General features: G+C 39.1%; 1 protein-coding gene across 5 annotated transcripts in view; it reads left to right on the forward strand.

Annotated features, from left to right (window-relative positions):
- The window catches only part of CPNE4 (copine 4), a 514,588-nt gene that overhangs the window by 114,551 nt on the left and 379,225 nt on the right, over nt 1-20,812 (forward strand). For 4 of the 5 annotated variants that reach the window (XM_035278318.3, XM_078354991.1, XM_054247156.2 and 1 more), the window contains exon 2: nt 8,371-8,551. The exons of the other annotated variant lie outside the window; for it this stretch is intronic. In XM_035278318.3, the coding sequence (XP_035134209.1) occupies nt 8,371-8,551 (181 nt within the window). The remainder of the gene's footprint in view (nt 1-8,370; nt 8,552-20,812) is intronic. 5 annotated transcript variants of the gene reach the window in all.

Here is a 20,812-nt window from a genome sequence, read left to right on the forward strand (position 1 = left end):
TTAAAAGAGAATTATAGAACATTGTATGTTTGATGAGGACAAAAAGTATAAATATTCACAGCTTTTCTCCTTTTCCCACCCTCTTGGGAAGAGTCGGGGTTTGTACTGCCAAAATGGGAGCATGGGGCGGTGAGCAGTGAGCAGAGTGAGTAATGATTAAAGTCATGAGAGGAAAGAAACCCAAAGCCCAGATTAATTTAGAAAATAAAGGACTCGCTATGAAATAGGGGGAAAAAAGAATCTAAAAGTCTAAAGGACTGAGAGAGAAAGGGAGGAGATTCTTTAAAAGAATCTAAAAGTCTAAAGGACAGAGAGGGAGGGACAGACACCAGGTGACATTCAGGGAAGCTAGATGGGCCACGAGAATTTTGGTAGATGTTCTGTGGTATAAATCCCCATCTGTCACTTTTTTGAGAGTCTTCTTAAGCAGCTAACACACAAGGAGGCAATATAGCAATGTGGTTAAGGACATAAGTTCTGTACTTGGAAGTCTTGGGTTCAAATCCTTGCTTTTTTCTAGGGTGCAATTTCTTGCCTATGAAATTGGTATCCTAATATGAGCTACAAAAGGATTATCCTGAGGATCCAATGGAAGATTGTCCTGAGGATCTGATGACCTATTGTTGAATGCTGGGAAGATATATAAGGGCTTAAAGAACATTCTATGAACCTAGTGGCCAATTTTAAAAAAAACAGCACGATAATAGTAATTTACATTTATTGACCGCTCATTAGGGCCCAGGTACTCTTCTGAGGTCTTTATGTCGATTAATTCACTTAATTCTAAGCGTAACTCTACAAAGTAGGAAAATATTATCACCATTTTAAAGATAGTAAAACAGATATACAGAATTCAAGTAAATTACTCAAGGTCACACAAGTAAATAGTGTTACTTGTAGTGGATCCACACAAGTCTGCTATTCTTGCCCCTTCAGAAGAAAGAATTCGACCAAGGAGGCATAATGCAGAAGGAGAGGCCAAGGCAAGGTTTAGAGCAGAAGTGCAAGTTTATTAAAAAGCTTTAGAGCAGGAGCAAAAGGAAAGAACATACACTTGGAAGAGGGCCAAGCAGGCAACTTGAAAGGCAAGTGTGTGGTTTGACCTTTTGAGTTGGGGTTTTATATACTGACATACTTCTGGGGTCTTGCATCCCTGCTTCTCTGATTCTTCCCTTGGGGTGCACTGTCTACCTGCACAGCAGTCTGCCAGCCCTTGGGAGGGGAGCATGTGCCGTGTGTTTACTGGAGTTGTATGCATGTTCATTTGAGGCATTCTCCCCTTACCAGTGGAATGTTCGTGATGATCATATGCCAGTTAAACACCACCATTTTGCCTGTTAATATACATGCTTGAGCCTTCTCACCCAACTGTTGAAATCTTATCTGGAAGCTGCTGATAACCAATTTCAGGTGTTTTTATCTATGGAGACTGCCTTTCCCTGGCATTGGCTGTGATCAGTTATTTTAGAGAGACATGTGACAACTGCCTGACCATCACCTGATGGTTGCCTGACATTCCTGATGGAGTCGGGGGGAGCCCTCTCTTATTCTGCTCATGCCTGACTAGATACCTACTTTAACAGTAGGAGAACTGTGATTCAAACCCAGATGCTCCAATACTAGATCTATATTCTTATCCCCTATGTCATCCTGCATCCTATATATGAATGTCTGTTACTAAGATAAGCAATCTCTGGGGGAAGTTTGCCTTGTTTTATAGATGCTTGGTTTGTACTTGACAACCTTGTTACTCAAGGTGCAGTCTGCAGGCTAGCAGGATCAACGTCATCTGGGAGCAGAATCTCAGGCCCTACTCAAAACTCTTGAAACAGAAACTACATTTTAACCAGCTTCCCAGGCGATTTGTGATCATGGTGAAGTCTGAGATGCACTGCTCCAGAATATAAAACTTCAGGCAGGTAGACTGTCATTTATGCCTTCATCCCTTACAGTGTCCGGCACAGTGCTTGCCACCAATGGGTAAGTCCAAGACACATCTCCTCTTGAGCTAAGTAATGTTGACTAGGAAATAGATTGACAAATCTGAGGGAAATAATGCTGTGTTATTCTCTGGTTGAGCGAGGGGATGTTTGGTGCCTCCAGCATTCAGCACAGCATTAGGCACATGGCAGATCCCTCATACATATTTCTTGTATTGTGATGTAAATATTGTGAGATAGAGACCTCCGGCACCCCAGCCTTCCCCAGATGTACTATGACATTTTAAAAGGCTGAATAACACCAAGGCAAGCAGAACAGCGATTATGCACTTATTCTTAACACAGTCTTGAGACAACCTCTGCTCAACTGGTTCCCCTGTGAACTCAAGCTGATTCCCTTCCCTCTTGAGTTCTCTATTGTCTTTGCAGTGTTTGCACTTCATTCAGAAACTAATTAAGTTTCAGGATCAGTTTGTCCTGTTAGAGAATGTGAATATGCTGAGGTGGTCGTTTTTAATAACTTAAATTATCTGAGTGGAAGGACAATTATAATTTGCTTCTAAAATTGGCCAAAAGTCAACTTTCATCAAAATAATTCTCAGCAGAGACATTAGTCTCCCTAAAACGAAGGTATTGTATGAAAGGCAACAAAGAGGATTTAAATCGGCACGGAGAATGTATTGATAATCTGGCTATATTAATCCTGTTCTCTAGCAGAGTGTGAAATTACTTGTTTACTCCTCTTATCTGGGCCTAGAGGTAGCTGATCACTCGTTGACAGAGCCGGATTTTGTGATCCCCTTTCAGCAGTGAGCTTCAGCTGGACCAAAGTCAAACAATTTGATTTCACTGTCCCGTGTACCACCTCCAAAGTCAAGGTCAGGCACAAGAATTCATGAACTCCAGTATATTTTGTCAGGGCTTTCATTTGTGCAGGCAGAGGGAGGTAAGCTATGGACCCTGAGTGTAATTGTGAAAAGTTGGGAATTTTGTCTTTAGTGTCTCCATATTGCTTTCCTGTACCCTATCCCTCTAGAGATGAAGGTTTATGTTGGCTTCATCACTAGACCACAAATATGACTAAGATGAGCACTACAGGGGATGCAGTAAAGTATAAGTAGTCCCGGATCTAAAGGAGTTTACACACACACACACACACACACACCTTGGAGCACCCCTTGATCTGTATTATTAATAATTATTTGTTGCTAGATAGTATTACCACAAATTTAGCAGCTCGAAACAGTGCACATTAATTATTTTACAGTGTCCATAGGTCAGAACTACTGTTGCAGGTTATTTGGATTCACTGTTTCCAAGTCTCGCAAGTCTGCAATCAAGGTGTCAGTCAGGGCTGCTTTGACATCTGAGGTTCAACTGGAGAATGATCTACTTCCAAGCTCACATGGTTGCTGGCAGAATTCATTTCTTTGCAGTGTGTTGGACTGAGAGTCTCAGTTTCTGGCTAGCTATTGGATGAAGGTTACCCTCAGTCCTTTGCCTCCCAACATGGCCACATCATTAAAGCCAACAAGGTAGAGAGCCCTTAGCAAGAGGTGTCATTATCTGATGCACATCGTAATGGCAGAGGTGATATTCCATTGCTTTTGCCATATTTTAATGGTTAAAACTAAGTCACTGATCTCACTTACACTCAAGGCGTGAGGGTATCACACAGGGCATAAATACCAGGAGGTGGCCATCTTAGCCTTTGTCTGCCACCCCACTCCTAATTTTTGTTCCAGTGGTACTGTTCTAGTTTAGTTGTGTTCCAGATAGGAAACAGAATCATCTATATTGATTCAAGAGATTTTAATGAGAAGAACATTTACAGTTATGTGATGAAAGATAAAGGAATGTATAGGGAGGTTCCCAGAGAGCAGTCATTGTGGTAAAATAGACCCTGATGACATTCTGCCTAGATGCCCTTTATCCAGTTGTGCATCCCTCCCTCAAGGACTACAAGTGTTGACTGATAACGGCTCACAGCTTCCCCTTTTCTGGGGAATACCTGATTGCTTTAAGCCATGGGAAGGAAGCAACAAATCTAAGAGTTTATGTCCCACCCCAACCCCCCATCCCTAGCATGACACTCTCACATGGAGTTAAAATAGGCTGAACCTCTTTCCTCAAGGGTACAATTCATGTCCCAGAGCTCCCATGGAATCAAATTGAAGCTGGACTCCAGCTGAGACCACCTCTTTGCTTCCTGTACTTTTCTTCCCTCCTCTGAGAGAAGGAAATTAAGTGCTTCTGAATCCTTGTTTCAGGATTTGCTTCTAGGATGTCCACTTTAATACGACTGGCAAGAAAACGTTACTACCCCTAAGCCTAAAGGAGTAAGGGGAAGAAACAGTGTTACCAAGGCCAGTGAAATCTGAAGGTTTGCCGATAGAGCTATGGTCATTTGCTTGGCTACTGCTAAAGATCAGGTAGGAGTTGGGAAGAAATATGCTGTTCTCTCTCTCCTCCCTTCCCCAAAACTGCATCCTTTTAGTGAAACCCAATATAACACTTGCCAACAATGGGCTGGCAGTCAACAGAGTAAGCCTTTTAGAGCCCTGAGCCGAGGGAAAAAAGTAGAAACAATGGGAAAAGTAGGAATAGAAGTGACCAGCAAAACAGCCTCATATAATCACAAATGTTTTTCTCTCCGGCAGTCCAACCATCATATTAGTACTAGACTGATCTTTATCAAATATTTATTTGATTGTGCCCATTTCATAGCTGCAAATCTTTTGTTTCCCATTGCTTGACGAAGTGATCCATAAAATTTTGGAATCATTTATTCCATTTATCAAAAAAACTCTAAACATGTGCCTCCAGTTCATATATTTATTCCTTTATAAACTACTTAAATTTACTATCATTAATAACTCAGAGCAAGAAGAGCATTCACTTGGTATAGAATATCCTATCAGTGATTGTGTATGTCAATCCATATTTCAAGAAGCCTTGATACTTTTTTATTATCTTGAGCAACTATTAACATGTGTGATAAGATTGCCACCAATTTAAGAAAGTATGATGGCCAACAGGAACCCCAGACTAAGAGAAATATGTCACCTCTGCTATTTCGTGGTGTTTGGTTGCCTACAGTATTTTTTTATATTTAATAAGATTTCCTTGCAGTAATTCATTGGGGAGGTAGGGGTAGTTAAAACTAAATATTGTCATCTGAAATTCACTTAATCAGGCCTATGTGAACCAAAACTGTTGTAACAACCTGCAAATGAATAAATGAGGGAGGATGAGACAGTTGAATCTCTGCATTGTGGGAATCCTGTCATTCCCATCAGATGTCTTGTGAATTGCACAAAACATGTGACTAACTTTTATATGGACCAAGAGAGGGACTTTATGGAATATAGGGTTCCCATAGAGCCAGCCGGTGCTTTGGCAAGAACACTGATTGAAGAATAAATTGTCTGTCTCAGGAAGTTTATAAAGCAGCCTCACAATATTAGAAGAGCTGTCACCATTGTTTTACTGTCTGACTTGTGAACCTGTGAGAGTTATTGGTTCATGTGTATGAATCCTCAATAAACTGATTTGAAGAATGACTATGTGCTCTTAGATGGAGGGTAGTATGCTCAGTTTATGCAGATTTCAAATAGAGAAGACATTTAAATGGGCTTTTAGAAGTTTGGTCTTAATAGTGAGTCATCTAAAAGGTTTTCGGTTGGTAGTAAAAGCATGGATGATTTTATCTGAAGATAAGTCAGAACACAGTAATAATAGCTACCACCTTTGGAGCATTCACAATATAGCTGGTATTGTGGTAATCACATTGTGTATATTATTTAATCTGTTCTTTACAGCAACTTTTCAAGATAGGTATTACCATCTGAGAGATGAAATACCCTGCCCAAGGACACAAGGTCAGTGAATGGAGGAGTCAAGATTCGAATTTGGAATTATGTGTCTCCTTGACACAGTCTTTTTGTATTATACCTCACAATCAAGACTGGTATTAGAGATGTCCCATTTTATCATAGCTCACATAGTATTTTACATACAATATGTATTTTCTAACACATATTTAAACTGTGGATTTGGAAGAGATGAACACGGCATGAGCCTACAAGGATAGGGAAAGTTAGAAGGGACAGTGATGGCTCTTAGAGATGGGAGAGGCCAGTGAAGGCTACAGATGAGGATTTTCTCATATATAAAGATTCCAAGGAGCCAGTTAATGCATTGGGAAAGCAGAATTCAGGAAGATATTGATTGAAGAATAAGCTGCTTTTATCAAACAGTTGATAAATAGCGTCTGCAACATACTTACAAACCTGTCTGAACAAAGCCATCTTTCCACCAGCTGATTCTTTCCCTCCCATTGCTTTTTCGTACATTTCATTTTCTGTATACTCTGTCACCTTTGTTGCTGTAGTGAATGATCTGCTCACAACTTGTAGAAATAGAGGAAAATAGTTTATGAAGCTATAGACTTATAATCTGTGCATTTCCTGTATTCAAATAGAATTTGTTTACAAATAGAAGGGATGTATGATTCTGTACAGAGGTTGAAATAAATCAAGGTTATTTGTTGTATCCACTGTTCCTTGGTACATCTGAATAGTTCTCCAGCTAAAGGTTTTACCTGTGGTTAAAAAAAAAAAATAGCTTTGGGCTGGGAGATAGAAAACTGGTACTCCAGCCCCAGCTCTGCATTAGAATAATTGCACAATATGGGCAAGCTGCCAGTCCTCTCTGAGCTTGAATTTTCTCATATGTAAAAAACAAATGTCCCAAAATTCCTATTATTGTTCACTCTGGTAGAAGATAGAGCAGCTCTCACCCTAAAACCAATTTTTCAACACATATTAAAACCAGAATTGCAACTCTTCAAAACCACAAATTTCCCTTACCTAATATTTTAGAGCAGAGGTTGGTAAACATTTTCTAAAGAGGACCACATAATAAATATTTCAGGCCGGTGGCTCAAGCCTTTAATCCCAGCACTTTGGGAGGTCGAGGCGGGTGGATCACGAGGTCAAGATATCGAGACCATCCTGGTCAACATGGTGAAACCCCGTCTCTACTAAAAATACAAAAAATTAGCTGGGCATGGTGATGCGTGCCTGTAATCCCAGCTACTCAGGAGGCTGAGGCAGGAGAATTGCCTGAACCCAGGAGGCGGAGGTTGCGGTGAGCCAAGATCGCGCCATTGCACTCCAACCTGGGTAACGAGCGAAATTCCGTCTCAAAAATAAATAAATATTTCAGGCTTTGTGGGCCATGCAATCTCTATTGCAACTATTCAATTCTGCCATCGTGGTGAAAGGAACCGCAGATAACTACATAAATGAGCATGCCTGTGTTCCAATAAAACATTCTTGGTGCGTGCGTACATGCGTGCGTGTGTGTGTGTGCGTAATGTATGGTGTACTCAGTTGAACCTAGTGTAGTGCTGCTACAAAGGGGAAGCTCACTAAATATTTGTGAAAGAAGGGAAGGAGAGAGAGGAATTATTCCCATTTTATAGATGAAGAAATTCCACTGCAGACCACCAGTGCCATGTGAGGTTGTAATTTTCCCTAATGAATCTACAAGGACACAGAATCCCATAAGCAAGGTATTGAATTTTGCTCCTAAGAGAATCTTATAGGTCTAGTCCTCTCAGAGAAGGAGAGCATTGATGGCCTCTGGTGGATCACTGGGGCTGTGGAATGCAAAGTGTTTTTATAAAGGGTATCACATGGAGATGGAGAGGTGGCCTGCAGTGCTTAAATGTAGCTGCTGTTTCTACAAGTTCAGAATAGGAGCTTTGTGCTTTTCCTCCCCGTCACTTTCCCCATTTTGATTCTGAGTTCTGATATGGCAAGTGGGAGTGGTAAAGGGAAAGGTGAGAATGGGATCATGAATTTGGGGACAGGGACTCAGATGCTGGGCCTCTGTCTTGGAGCTGGCTTGCTGATGGCATTTTGAGAGATGGGCAAAGCTTTAGGGATGGGAAATTTGGCTGTTTCTTCAGAAAGAACAATGTACTTTTCCATGCCATCACATAGGAGTTAAGCTGGATATTTAGTCTTGAAAACTTGAACTGCGATTAAATTGATGAACCAACAAATCTGTAAAATTTCACACAATCCATGCACTTACTATAGAGCTGGATTACAGTTTGCAGTCTATTGAACTAATTCATTAATTGTATTTCACAGACCAAAAATTTTACTATGCAAATGTATGCAAATCATTCAAGAAAATATTATTCTTAGCCAAGTGCACCAGCACCTGTGTTTTCTTTGTTTGTTTGTTTTGATTTGCTTCACTGGAACTGTGTCACTGGGTTGGAAAGTGAGATAAATACCTTCAATGTTTGAAACTGTGTGTCAAATTTTCTGAAGGGTGATTGGGAGGCTTTCTCCTTTGACAAATATTGCGGTGATTGGCACATCTTTTTTCTTCTTTTACTTGCCTAAAACAGAATGAAGAAGATGAGCAACATTTATGAGTCAGCTGCCAACACACTGGGAATCTTTAACAGCCCCTGCCTGACCAAAGTTGAGCTGCGTGTGGCGTGCAAAGGCATTTCTGACAGAGATGCACTTTCCAAACCAGATCCCTGTGTCATCCTCAAGATGCAGTCTCACGGGCAGTGGTTTGAGGTAGGCATGTCCAAGGAAATGGACAGAGGCATGGCTGGATGATTGGCTCAAAAATGTTTTGAAATTTTATATCTTCAGGTGGTTTATTTTGATGAGCTAGAACATTTCAGAAGTGAATATCATCATATTTCTATCATGATGTTTTGATGTTGCTGTGTTGATGCTGTGGGTTTTTTGACATTTACTCTTAATTTGCCTAAGACTTTTATGGTGTTTTTGTTAATTATCAAGAAATATTCACAATATACTCTTCATCCTATGCCCACTCATTGGCAACACATAGGTAGCAAGAGGACCAGGAACAGACATGAACCCAGACCCCAGAATAGGTTGTGATGAGAAAGTTCTGAAAACTGGTTTCACAGACTAAGTCTTGTGGTCAAGGCAGAGTTCAGATTAGACTTAATTAGAATTTTGGGGCTGGTAGCTCCAAGGAAACAAGTTTTAGGGGGTTGAGAGAGAAGTGACTACTCAGTTGGAATGAGTTCATTAGCTGAGAGTCCTATCCATAGGTCCTGAATTGAGAGAGGGAACCAAGAGAACAGTTATGAGCAAGTCAGTCCCATGAAGTCTCGGTCCGCGGTAGAGGGGCCAGCTCCAGTTTTTGGAGCTGGGCTGGGCTACTTATTATCCAGGGTAGCTGGCCATAACTGGGAAGTAGGGACCAAGACTCATGAAGTCCAGTTCTCTGACCAAGCCCAAAAAAGGGTGACTGTTAGATGGAGCTGACACAGGACAAGTCACAGTCTATACAGAAACATAAATTCTAGAAAGTGTTGCAGACCCAAGAGAGCCACATGGAAACCCAATAATGGTAATGAAACCAGTCCTCAGGACTGAAGACGTGACCCATTCTAAGCCCCATGGGTTAATGGGGCTGAGTGGGATGGTTACCTCAGTCTGACTTGGTTGAGGACTGGAGAAAGATGAATCCTACATGTGGAAGTCATGAGTAGATTCATCAGGAAGGAGATGGGGATGGCAGAAATAGGAGGAAAAAGCTGGGGGCCTGTAAGTTCAAAAGGCCAGCATGCAGTTTAACTAACTTTGAAAGGTGGCAAAATCACATTCGGACATTCCCAAAAACTCATGCGTAAAATATCCACTTAGAATGTTTCCTGACACACACAGTTTGCTGTGCTTGTGCAAGGCGGCTGTTCCCTTGGCAGTAGTGTGAATGGAATGGCATTTCTGTGAGTCATTCTTCAAAGAGTGATGGACCCCCAAGTTGTTGAGAGATGACTTGGGTTTTTTAATAGTTTATTCTGGGAAGGATTTACTCATTTTTGTGCCTGCTACACTCTAACTGATCATGGACCTAGTAGGGGATGTATTTATTTTTTGGAGCAAGAACCTAAAACAGGATGACCTAAACTTTGTTGGGTACTTTTTAAGTGCCAAACACTAGTCTAAGTGCGTTACATGAAATTACCAATTTAGTGCTTTCAAAATTCTGTGAGATACTATTCCCATTTCATAGACAAGGAAACAGAAAGACAAAAAGATTAAGGATTTTCCCAAGAGCAGTCAGCTTGTAAGTGGAAAAGCAAATATTGAAACCCATACATTGGCACTCCAGAATCTGAGATCTTGGCTGTTATTTTACAGTTATGTCGGACACTGGTATCAGTCTTTGGAGGTTTGTGTGGCAACATTGCAGGTTGAATTCTGAAGCTAGGTTTTGTTTGTTTATTTTAAATTCAAAACAAATTGGATGGGGACTGATTTTAAGTTGTTTTTTTTTTCTTTTTTGCATCTAGGTACCTGGTCTAAGTAAGCCTTGTTTTTAAAGATCTAGCTGAGGTGAATGGAAATAGGGAGGGGAAGAGGATGTAGTAGGGGAAGGAGTTCTTATTCTAAGAAACTCAAGTATTCGGAATAAGGGATTTGAATCCATGCTGATCAGGGCAATAAATAGACCTGTTTTGGGTCCCATGGACCAAATTCTTTAAGCCTTAGATACTTCTCTCACCTGTTTATAGACAGCCAGGAGGTGCCCCTATAAGAGACAGTCTTCTAATGTTTAGTAGAAAGAAGATTGAAAAGACCTGAGAGACACCATGTTTAGTTGTATGTAGATATGCGATACCAGCTACTTCTTTGAAAAAGAGGCTTGATAGCAGTTAGCAGGTAAAATTTAGGTGAGGAGGCAACATACATAGAAAATGAATGCGGACAGGCAGATTGGGGATCATAATTTAACTTCAGGCCTATCAAAGGCTTAGAATGTAAATATCAAACAGTATTCAGGGGTGTCTTAATGCATAGTATCTTTTTTTTCCTTCTAAATATTCTCATTGACTATGTCAGTAGGTCTCATCATTTTTTATTTAACAAAACTAAATGAAATGCCTACATTATAAAAAATAACTCCTTGGAAATTAGAGGTAAGAAATTCATCTACTTATAACCCCTAACATAATTCAATCATTATTTGTATATATTTCTTTTAGTCCTTTTTTGCTGGCATGTTTATTCTCATATGTTTATTATCATGCTTGCAAAATTTTCTTTCCTAATTTTATTGCTTAGTAGTATGTGCTTTTCCTTGCATTTCTACAATATTGGTCATTGTAATTTCAAAGGTGCACAATATCTCATCAAATGGATTTATATTTGCCAATTTTTTCACTTTGAAATTGCTTCCAAATTTACCCTATTTTAAGTAATACTGCAATAAACGTCTTTGTGCATGAGGATTTTCCCTTCTTTTTGCATGAATTCCTATAAGAGATTCCGTTAAAGTAGAACTGGCAGGACAAAAAAATAGGAAGCTTTTGAGGCTTTTGACACATATTGTCAAATAGCTTTTCCAGAGTGTGCTATTACAGTGTTCTATAGCACACAGCTACCACAAACTTTGCCTCCCGTGCACAGTGATAAGAACCTTGTGCTACAGTTAAATTGATTCATGGCTTCCTTTATCTAGAAAGTCTCACTCTGTAACCAGTAATATCAGCTTAATTTCTAGCATGCTTAGTCATATGGTTCATTTATATTCCGGTACTTGAGAAGTAGTTGAACAAATTTTGCTCTCTTAACAATATACAGTAAGGTTATAATCAAGAAAATAAAGACCATGCCAGGTGGCTAAGAGAAATAATTTAGATAATTAGTAATAAAGAAGCTGAAAATATTGTGAAACTAAACAGGGGCTGTGAAGAAACCAACAGGAACTCTACTTAGGGATGGAGTAGTCATGTGCTGGAGTCAGCTTACATAGTCTCCTGAGAGTACACTGTTACATATTCAGGAATTTTGCAAGTCAGGGTGTTTTTGCACCACAGACACTGGCGAGTATTTCACATCAAGGCTTCTGCCCTTTCCCCAACCCCCTAAGGGAGCCAGCACTCCTCTGGGTGAGAGGGACAAAAAGAGAAGATAGTAGTCCCAGAACCAAACAGCTGGGCCATCTAGCAGAAGCTGGACATGGCTGGAGGACCCATCTGGTAGGAGAAGGAAAAATAAAGGAGTTGCAGGAAGGGCTGGAAAGGCTGCCTCGAAGGGAGGAGATACCCTGGCATCTCCCTTTCAACTGTTCTCTGATCTCCCATCAGCGCCTTCCAATGGGCAAATCTTGCTGGAAGCCAGTTGACACAGTTTGCAGGGAATGGATATAGAATGCATTTGAGAACAAAAAGGTAAATGACCAACATATAAATCTTCCAACAACTCATGGTGACTTGGAGAATCATTCACTCGGTTATCAAGTAGTTCATGTTAATTTAGTACCAATACCTACTTTCTGTACAGGTTCAATGAGTGGTATCACTCCATACCTATGCTAAAAATAAAGAAGCAGCTGACAGTCTATTTGAACCACTTTGCTGCCAGTATTTATGTTTAGTTAAGGCTAATGTATATGAGGAGCGCACACAAACATCATTTTTTGATGTGTACATTTTCCTGTATACAACCCCTGGAAAGTGTCTTGATTTCCATATGTATAGAGTTATAGAATCAAAAGAAAGCCTTGTGTAGGAGAATTCATGCTGGTTGTGTCAGTTTCCTGGGACCTTCATAATGGAGAATCTGGCAATTGACTAAGTGTAGAAAAAAAGAAGAGAGGCTAAACTAATTTGTATAATGGAGAGATTGTTGAAGAATGTCAGGATGAAAGAGAGAGAAAGGCAAGGTAAGCTTATATTTCAGAGAGGATTTTAAAGTTCGGCAAAAGAGAAACTTTATCTAGATAAGCTCTATCCAATAGAATGCCCAACAATAGATGTCCTTAGATCTGCGCTGTCTAATAGCATAGACACTAGCCACATGTGGCTATTGAACACATGAAAGTGGCTATTGTATCTGAAAAGCTGTTCATTATTTAATTTCAATTAATTAAAATGTAAATAGCTAGTGTAACACAAGAGCATCTTTGGTGTGCTAGAGAATTTGGCTAAGATGGGGAGGAGAGTAAAGGGGATTTGTAAAAATGTTACCATGAGTTAGATGTGCTGGCATAAGCACGTAATCCCAGCTACATGGGAGGCTGAGGCAGCAGGATTGCTTGAGCCCAGGAGTTCAAGGACATCCTGGGCAATGTAGTGAGACCCCTTCTCTTAAAAAAAATTGTTACCATAGACAATTAATTTGGGGAGATGGGGATGTAACTAGAAATTAACATTTCTTTTTTGTTACCTGTGATTGCTCCACTGTACTTTTTCTAATGTAATTCCCACAGACAAATGGCCCTGTGATGCCCTAGTTTACAGCTCAGAGTAGTTACTACAATAGTTATAACCACCTTCAGACTGGCATCCCACATGAAGTGGAAATATCAGCTCTTTTGATAGACTCTAGCCTGTTCACAGTGGAAGAGAATGTTTGACCTCTAAAGTGGATCATAAAAGTGTAAGCTTGATTTTTAGACTTAAAGATCTATAATCTGACCTTTTGTTGCTGTTAGTAATATTAAAGTTCAATGAGAATGAGTTGGTATATTTTTTATAGATTGGAAATCCGTTCAGAAATGTTCAACACTTTGCAGACCAGCAGTGTTGGGATATATGTCTAAGGTTTGAGAATCAGAGAACATGCTTTTGTTTTCCTTCCAAAATATGGAAATGTTTTTATTAAGTGAAAACTTTCAGTAAATCTTTAATAATTGCCATGATTTTTATTGACAGAAAGGAAGTAAGAAACTTGTGACTTTGAAATGCATTCCAAACTGAGAGTTTCGTTTCATACCCTTTCATTTTCCTAATTTAGAATTATATCCTTTAAAAAAATCCCTCTTTATCAACTCCTGGCTATGTAATGATGGCAGTATATGGTGACAGTTAAGTGTAATGATAATTTAAGATGCTTTTCATCTTCCATTCAGTAGTAGAATAACATCTTCCTGCTTTCTGGTGAGTCCTAATGTGTTCTCTGTCTCCTGGAACTAAGCCACATAATCAAGTAGTACAAACAAACACTTCTCAGAGAGTCAGAAGGCAAGGACTCTTGTCAACTAAAGACTTACATTCAGTTCACTGGAGCATATGCTCTATTCCTGGGCGTGCCTGGGTAGAACAAGCTCATGACTGTGTGGCCCTTGGTAGTGACCCTATGATTGGCAGAGTACTTGTTCTAACTGAAAACACCCAAATTAGACTCCAAACTTCTAGGAGATTACTTCAATCACCATTAATTCATTTTTCATTTAATTTTTTTTTTTTTTTTTTTTTTTTTGAGACGGAGTTTTGCTCTTGTTACCCAGGCTGGAGTGCAATGGCGCGATCTCGGCTCACCGCTACCTCCGCCTCCTGGGTTCAGGCAATTCTCCTACCTCATACTCCTGAGTAGCTGGGATTATAGGCACGCGCCACCGTGCCCAGCTATTTTTTTGTATTTTTAGTAGAAACGGGGTTTCACCATGTTGACCAGGATGGTCTTGATCTCTTGACCTCGTGATCCACCCGCCTCGGCCTCCCAAAGTGCTGGGATTACAGGCGTAAGCCACCGTTTTTCATTTAATTTTAATACACAATTATTGAGATCTTTCTTAGAAGTTCTAAGTAATTCTGAAGACTACCTTTGGATCAATTCCATATGGAAACATGTTGTGATGAATCATGGGGTTTGGTGAGTTGTTGGTAAGTGTTAGTGATGACTAGTGTGGTTATATGTAACACATCAATTATCAGTGGACTCTACTACAAGATTATTTTTTGTAGGAATAATATATCCATATAGTATTTTATATTCACAAATATAAAATATTTGTATCTACTTATACTATTTTCTGCTGATAATAGCTCTGTGAAAAAGCGACAAAGCCATTTAAATCTTTTACTTTCCCTAAATGTGTGGTGGGAAGACCATCTCAAGGATGCCTAGGTTACCTCTATGTGAGGGGGACCAAAAGTAAATCATGCCATAGTGGTTGTACTAATTTACATCCCCACCAACAGTGTAAAAGCTTCTCCTTTTCTCCACATCCTCGCCACCATTTGTTATTGCCTGTCTTTGGATACAAGCCATTTTAACTGGGATGAGGATATATCTCATTATAGTTTTGATTTGGATTTGTCTGATGATCAGTGATATTGAGCACTTTCTCATATGCCTGTTGGCCATTTGTATGTCTTTATCTGACAAATGTCTACTCATATCTTTTGCCAATTTTTGGTGAGATTATCATATATTTCTTATAGAGTTGTTTGAGCTCTTTATAATTCTTGTGATTAACCTCAATCCCTCCATTGTTCTTCATTTTCTCTTCCCACTCCCCACCACAGTAACCCAGATGTAGGCTTTGGTCACCATATGACCTAGCATCCTTGTTAGCAGCATGGAAGGGATAATGTGTGCCCGTGTTTTTGAGCTTGCCCAGATAAGTGGGCTGTGGAGCTTTCTTAGCTAGAAGGCTCATGGAGAAACTCTACAAAACAGATATCTTTCATGCTTGGGGTAATAGTGGGCTAGCACCCTTCTGTGTATTAAACCATGAAGATAAAGCTCAAAATAGCAATTTTACCTGTACCTAAGATATTCAACTTTCCATTGTCCCAAAGCCTAGAAATTTTATGAAAATGGGACAAGCAATATTAACATTTATGTGATGAATTAAAGTAGCCATCAATATGTGTTGATGCCAATTATGTATTAGTTATTTTACATCTATTCTCACAATTACTCTCCAACAAAAGCTTTACTGACTAGAAAAAATAGCTAAGGCTTGAGAATTAATAAATTGCCCAGGGTCATACAATGAGTAAATAGTAAAGCTGGAATCTGGTCGATTTCAAAACCCATGTTATTTCTACTTTATTAAAGGTTGCAAATTTGAATCTGATGGCCTCTCTGTTGCCCGCAGACATGTTTTATCTGGTCTTCAGTGTTCTAACAAGCTTTGTAGTGGTTGCCAAAACTTAAAGATCATGAGATTTCTCATAAAATTCCAGATTTCTGGTTCCTTTCAAGCAGCCAGAAAATCTGGCAATGTGGGGTCTTGAATCCTATGGCAACAATGCCCTGGTGATAATTAGCATCTTCCCTCCTTAACAAAATATGAGGTTTGCGTTTGTGTCTCCTGCTAGCCAGCCTGCTTCACTCGCTTGCCCTACAAAAGTGGGCCCTAAAGGTGTTTGAGTTTAGACTATACTCCCACACTCCCTTGGCTAGGTCTCTCATCACTGTTAACCTCCCAGTTGTGGACATAGATAAGAGCTAGAAAATGAAAATTAAGTCAATTAAAACCTTCCCTCTGGATATCACAGGCAAGCTTCTTTCTCGAAATATTTTCTGTTCACACTTTGTTGACTTGCAACATTTTTCATTGCATGACAGATGATAAAAAACAACAGTTTTCTTCACTTGTTCACAAAGTTTCCACTGTGATTTTGCATGAGACTCCCATTTGGGAAAATTTTAATGTTGCCTTCTACCTCCCCCTTAACACATTCTTGATAAGAATAATTTCTTTAAAAGAAAAAAAGAAAAAAGATGATCCTGGTGATATTAGAACTCTTACCCTGAGCGTTGAATAGTAAATAAAACAAATGAAATATTAACAGCAGAAAATATTTCCTCTATGTTGTCTGAGGTCACGTCCTTGTGTCCAGAGGCTGACGGTTCCATGATGTTCAGTCTTTAAGTGATGCAATTAGATGTAGGAAAATAAGATTACTGGATTGTATGTGTGACTAATTGGATTCCTTATAATTAAAATCTCAAAATTTTCAATGTCATAATGTCTGAAAAATAATTACACAAATGGGAAATTCAGGTGACAGATGAGCAAAAATTATTTGAGTTGAAATCTGTGTTGGCTTTCAATTAATTCTCTGAATTCCCCGAAGATAATTTTATCTGCCAGAAGAATAACATCTGGCTTCCTGGATAGAGAAAAACACCATGACATTAGCCTCACTCCCCTCCTTAGCCTGAAGAACTGGCAAGCCACATTCTGGACATTCAAACGGAGCATTGTTTGCCAGCAGTTTTTATAGTTTACCTTGAGTCCCATGCTAGTCGTTTGAACGATGGAATTTCAGATTGAAGAAAGAGTTTGAGAGGTCATGTACGATTAGGAGTCCTCTGCTTCTAGATGGAATCACCTTCAACATTTCAAAGGAGGTGTTTTTGACACCTTTCCTGGGTCCTATTTGCATGTTTAACTAGACTCACTATTGATAATTATTTTCTTCAAAATCATTTTTCTTTTGTAATTTCAATCTATTTTATCTTTTTATTAATGATAATGGTGATTCATTTATAATACCTTAAATACATTGAGAGTACTTATATGATATATCAGATACTCTCCTAAGCGCTTTATATATATTATTATATTTAATTATCAAAACAATCCTGCAAATTGGGCTCCATTTATATTTTATTTTTTTCCATCCTTTTTTTTTTTTTAAGAGACAGAGTATCTCTCTCTGTTGCCCAGGTTGGAGTGCAATAGTGCACTCATAGCTCACTGCAGCCTCAAATTTCTGGGCTCAAAGGATCTGTCTATCTCAGCCTCCCAACTAGCTAGGACTGTAGGCACATGCCACCACACCTGGCTAATTTTATTTTTTGTAGAGTTGGAATTTCATTATGTTGCTTAGCTGGTCTCAAACTCCTGGCCTTTAGCAATCCTCCTACCTTGGCCTCCCAAAGTACTGGGATTACAGGTGTGAGCCACTGTGCACAGCCTATTTTTTCCATCTTTATTGAGGTATAGTAGACAAAAAAAATTGTATATAGTGTAGAGGCACAGAGGTGTTAAGTAACTTGCACCAGGTCACATAAGTGGTAAGTGAAGGAGCTATGAGAAATTGAACCCAGTCTATCTGACTTCAGAACTGTGCTCCCTACTATCCTTCACTGTCCTTCTCTCAGAATAATGAGTACCAGAGTGTTTGCTATATACCATATGCTAAGTCATTACATGCCTGTTCATATAATCCTCATGACAGTATTATAAGATAGGGACCGTGATAACCCATTTTACAGGAGAGAAAGCTGACACATAGGAAATGTATATGTTCAAGATCACGAGAGCAGTGAGAAGTGGTATTAGGGTTTGAACTCAGATCTTTGTGTCTCCAGTATCCACGTTGTCTTCATGATACTGCTCCTCTCTCATTGGGCTCTCTGTGGAGGCAGAATAACCCAATGAATTATCACTAGTCTATAAAATTAATATGCTTTTATCTCCTTTGGTTCTAAGTATCCAAATTATTCCTTTCATCGATGTTGTCATCTAAAACCATGTGTTTCATGTTGATCTGGAGTATGTGGTAGAGATATTCCTGCCCATTAGGAGTCTGCCCTCTTTTGTATCCAGATTTGCTTCTATTAAGCCTATCTTTAAACCAAACTCTTAATCATTGCCAAAATTAAACACTTATTTTTCTGGCCATGGATTTTAGAGTGCATATTCCTGAACATTTTGTAGAGAAAAAACTATGTTTAATGTCTAAGATAATGAGGTAAAGGTCATGGTGCTGATGGTCCCTGGTCTCGGGATGATAAAATAAGGTAAGGCATCTACGCCTCTTAAAATGTGGTACCGGGAGCTATCAAGGAAAATGGAGGCTTTTATCAAGGGAGAAGACAATGGAGCAGTGACATCAGGGACCTGCACTCTTCACTTCTATTAATACCTTCTATAACTCCATTTAGAATGGTCATGTGGTTTGTGATGAATTAAAACTCAAATATTTTCTATGCAAACTGTGCCAAGACAAGACTTTGCTATTTGATACTGGTGCACAATTATTTTTTTTACTCTTTACATACATATTTTCCCTATTAGAGTTCACCTTGTGATTCGTAGGAGACTTACTGACATTGTTTGCGCCTCAATTTCTCATCTTTTGTGTTACTTAAGTCTCTCAGGTTTGTGCTATTTGTTTGGCTTCATTTAATATTGGTTTAAAGAATATCTGTTAAACATAGAATTTTTGTTTGTTGTGTTGATATGATAGTAATGAGAGTGAAGCCCATATAATCTTTATGATTTGTATCATGCCCTATTTTCCATTTCATGATAAAGCCCCTATATGTGTGTGTACATATATATGTATATTATCAAAGTTAGTCATAAACATCGTTTTAAATGATTGTGTAATATTTCATGTAGAAAACTGCCACAGTTGGTTTAACCAGGTTTCCATTATTGGATATGAATTTTCAAAGCTTCACTATTATGAATAGTTACAAGTTACATTTCTTATATATAAGGGACATCTGCTTCCATCACCCTGTATTTGGGACTTTTTTTCCTAGAACTAAAATTACTGTGATACAGAGTAGGAACATTCTTAAGCGTTCTGACTGAAATTGCCAGAATGCTTTATTAGAGGGTAGTAACAGTGCAAGCTCCACTGACATGTATGGAAATACCCCAGCCATTGCTTAGCTTTTTTTGATTCATTTAAAACTGTTAGAATTTTTTGTAGAAATTAAATCTGCTTTGGGGAATATTTGAAATATCCCTCTTATCTGTAAGTTATATGGTTTTAGCCTGACCTCCCAAAGGTTCCCAGGGGTGCATACCATAGTAGTATTTGAAAACTCAGACTATGGAGACAGACCGTTTAAGCTGAAGTCCTGGACCAGCCATCATAAGCTGTGAGAATGGGCTAATTGCTCAAACCTTTCTATGCCTTGGTTTTCTCATCTGCAAAATGGGTACCATAATGGTACCAATGTCATTAGGGTCACTGTGAGGGTTAAATGAGTTAATACACATAGAGTGCTTAGAAGAGTGCCTGGTACGGTGTGAGTGCTCACTATGCGTTATTCTCGAACGTATTATTGCTCATGTGTCATTCGTTGAGAAAAATGCTTTGTAAATAAAGATATGCTTTTTCAGTCCCTAGCTTTTCTGAGAAGTAAAGTAATTAAAAGTGTCCCATGGCTAGAGGCAGAGCAGCAGAGATGGGTCTAAAGGTCACTGGGGAAGTGATTCTGGGATACTGAAACTGTGACTACTTTCTTGATTTTTATTGCCGTAACTTATCACAGTCCTTGGCACAGTGGATGCTTGTAATTGATTGGTTAGATGGATTTCGTTTCTGTGGTCCTTTTCTCCATATTTCCTCTCCAAAGACACTTGGATTTTTGAGAACCATACTCTTCTCATTTAGCAGAAGAACTCAACTCATTAGAACTCAGCTACACCATTAGGCTTAACCCTTTCACATGTAAGTAGGATTACTGGTGCCTGAAACAAGAAGTTTGATCTAAAAGAGTTTGTGTTTATGTGTTGGTGTGTAAACTGTATATGCATTAGTAGTAACTGTTTCATGGGGTTGTGAGAGGATGCTTGAAGCATATTTCCTGGTATTTGAGGATGAAGAAAATGGAGTAGTTCCTAATATGGCTCTGTTAGCCTTAATTTTGTTTGCAAAATTTCTTCATGCTCCTCTTTATTTCTCTCCGTGTAAGGCAGGGAGAGTGCTGTAGCTATGGTCAGTGTTTGAGACTTGGTCTCTTCTCTCCCCCACTCCAGGTCTCTACTGGAGTTTATCCTCCTTCCTTGGGTATCTCACTGAGATTATATAGAAAACAAAGTGAATTATTTCCTAAAAATCCACCTGATTTTTGCTTCTGTCTCCTTCAAAGGCAACTGAATATAAACAGGGTAGCAAAATTTTCTTGCTGGCTCCTGGGGATCAGATAAGTTTTTTAGCTATTGAAATTCCTGGAATGAGGGTTGAAGTTCTTCATTATATAATTTGAACCTTGGGACACAACAGCTCTCAACTTCTTCATTCTGAGACACTGAAAGTTAGCTTGAATTTCAAGGTTTACTAATAGTGTTCTGGGGTGACC

This window comes from Callithrix jacchus, chromosome 17 (assembly GCF_049354715.1).
Source record: "Callithrix jacchus isolate 240 chromosome 17, calJac240_pri, whole genome shotgun sequence".
In the NCBI taxonomy this organism is placed as follows: Eukaryota; Metazoa; Chordata; class Mammalia; order Primates; family Cebidae; genus Callithrix; species Callithrix jacchus.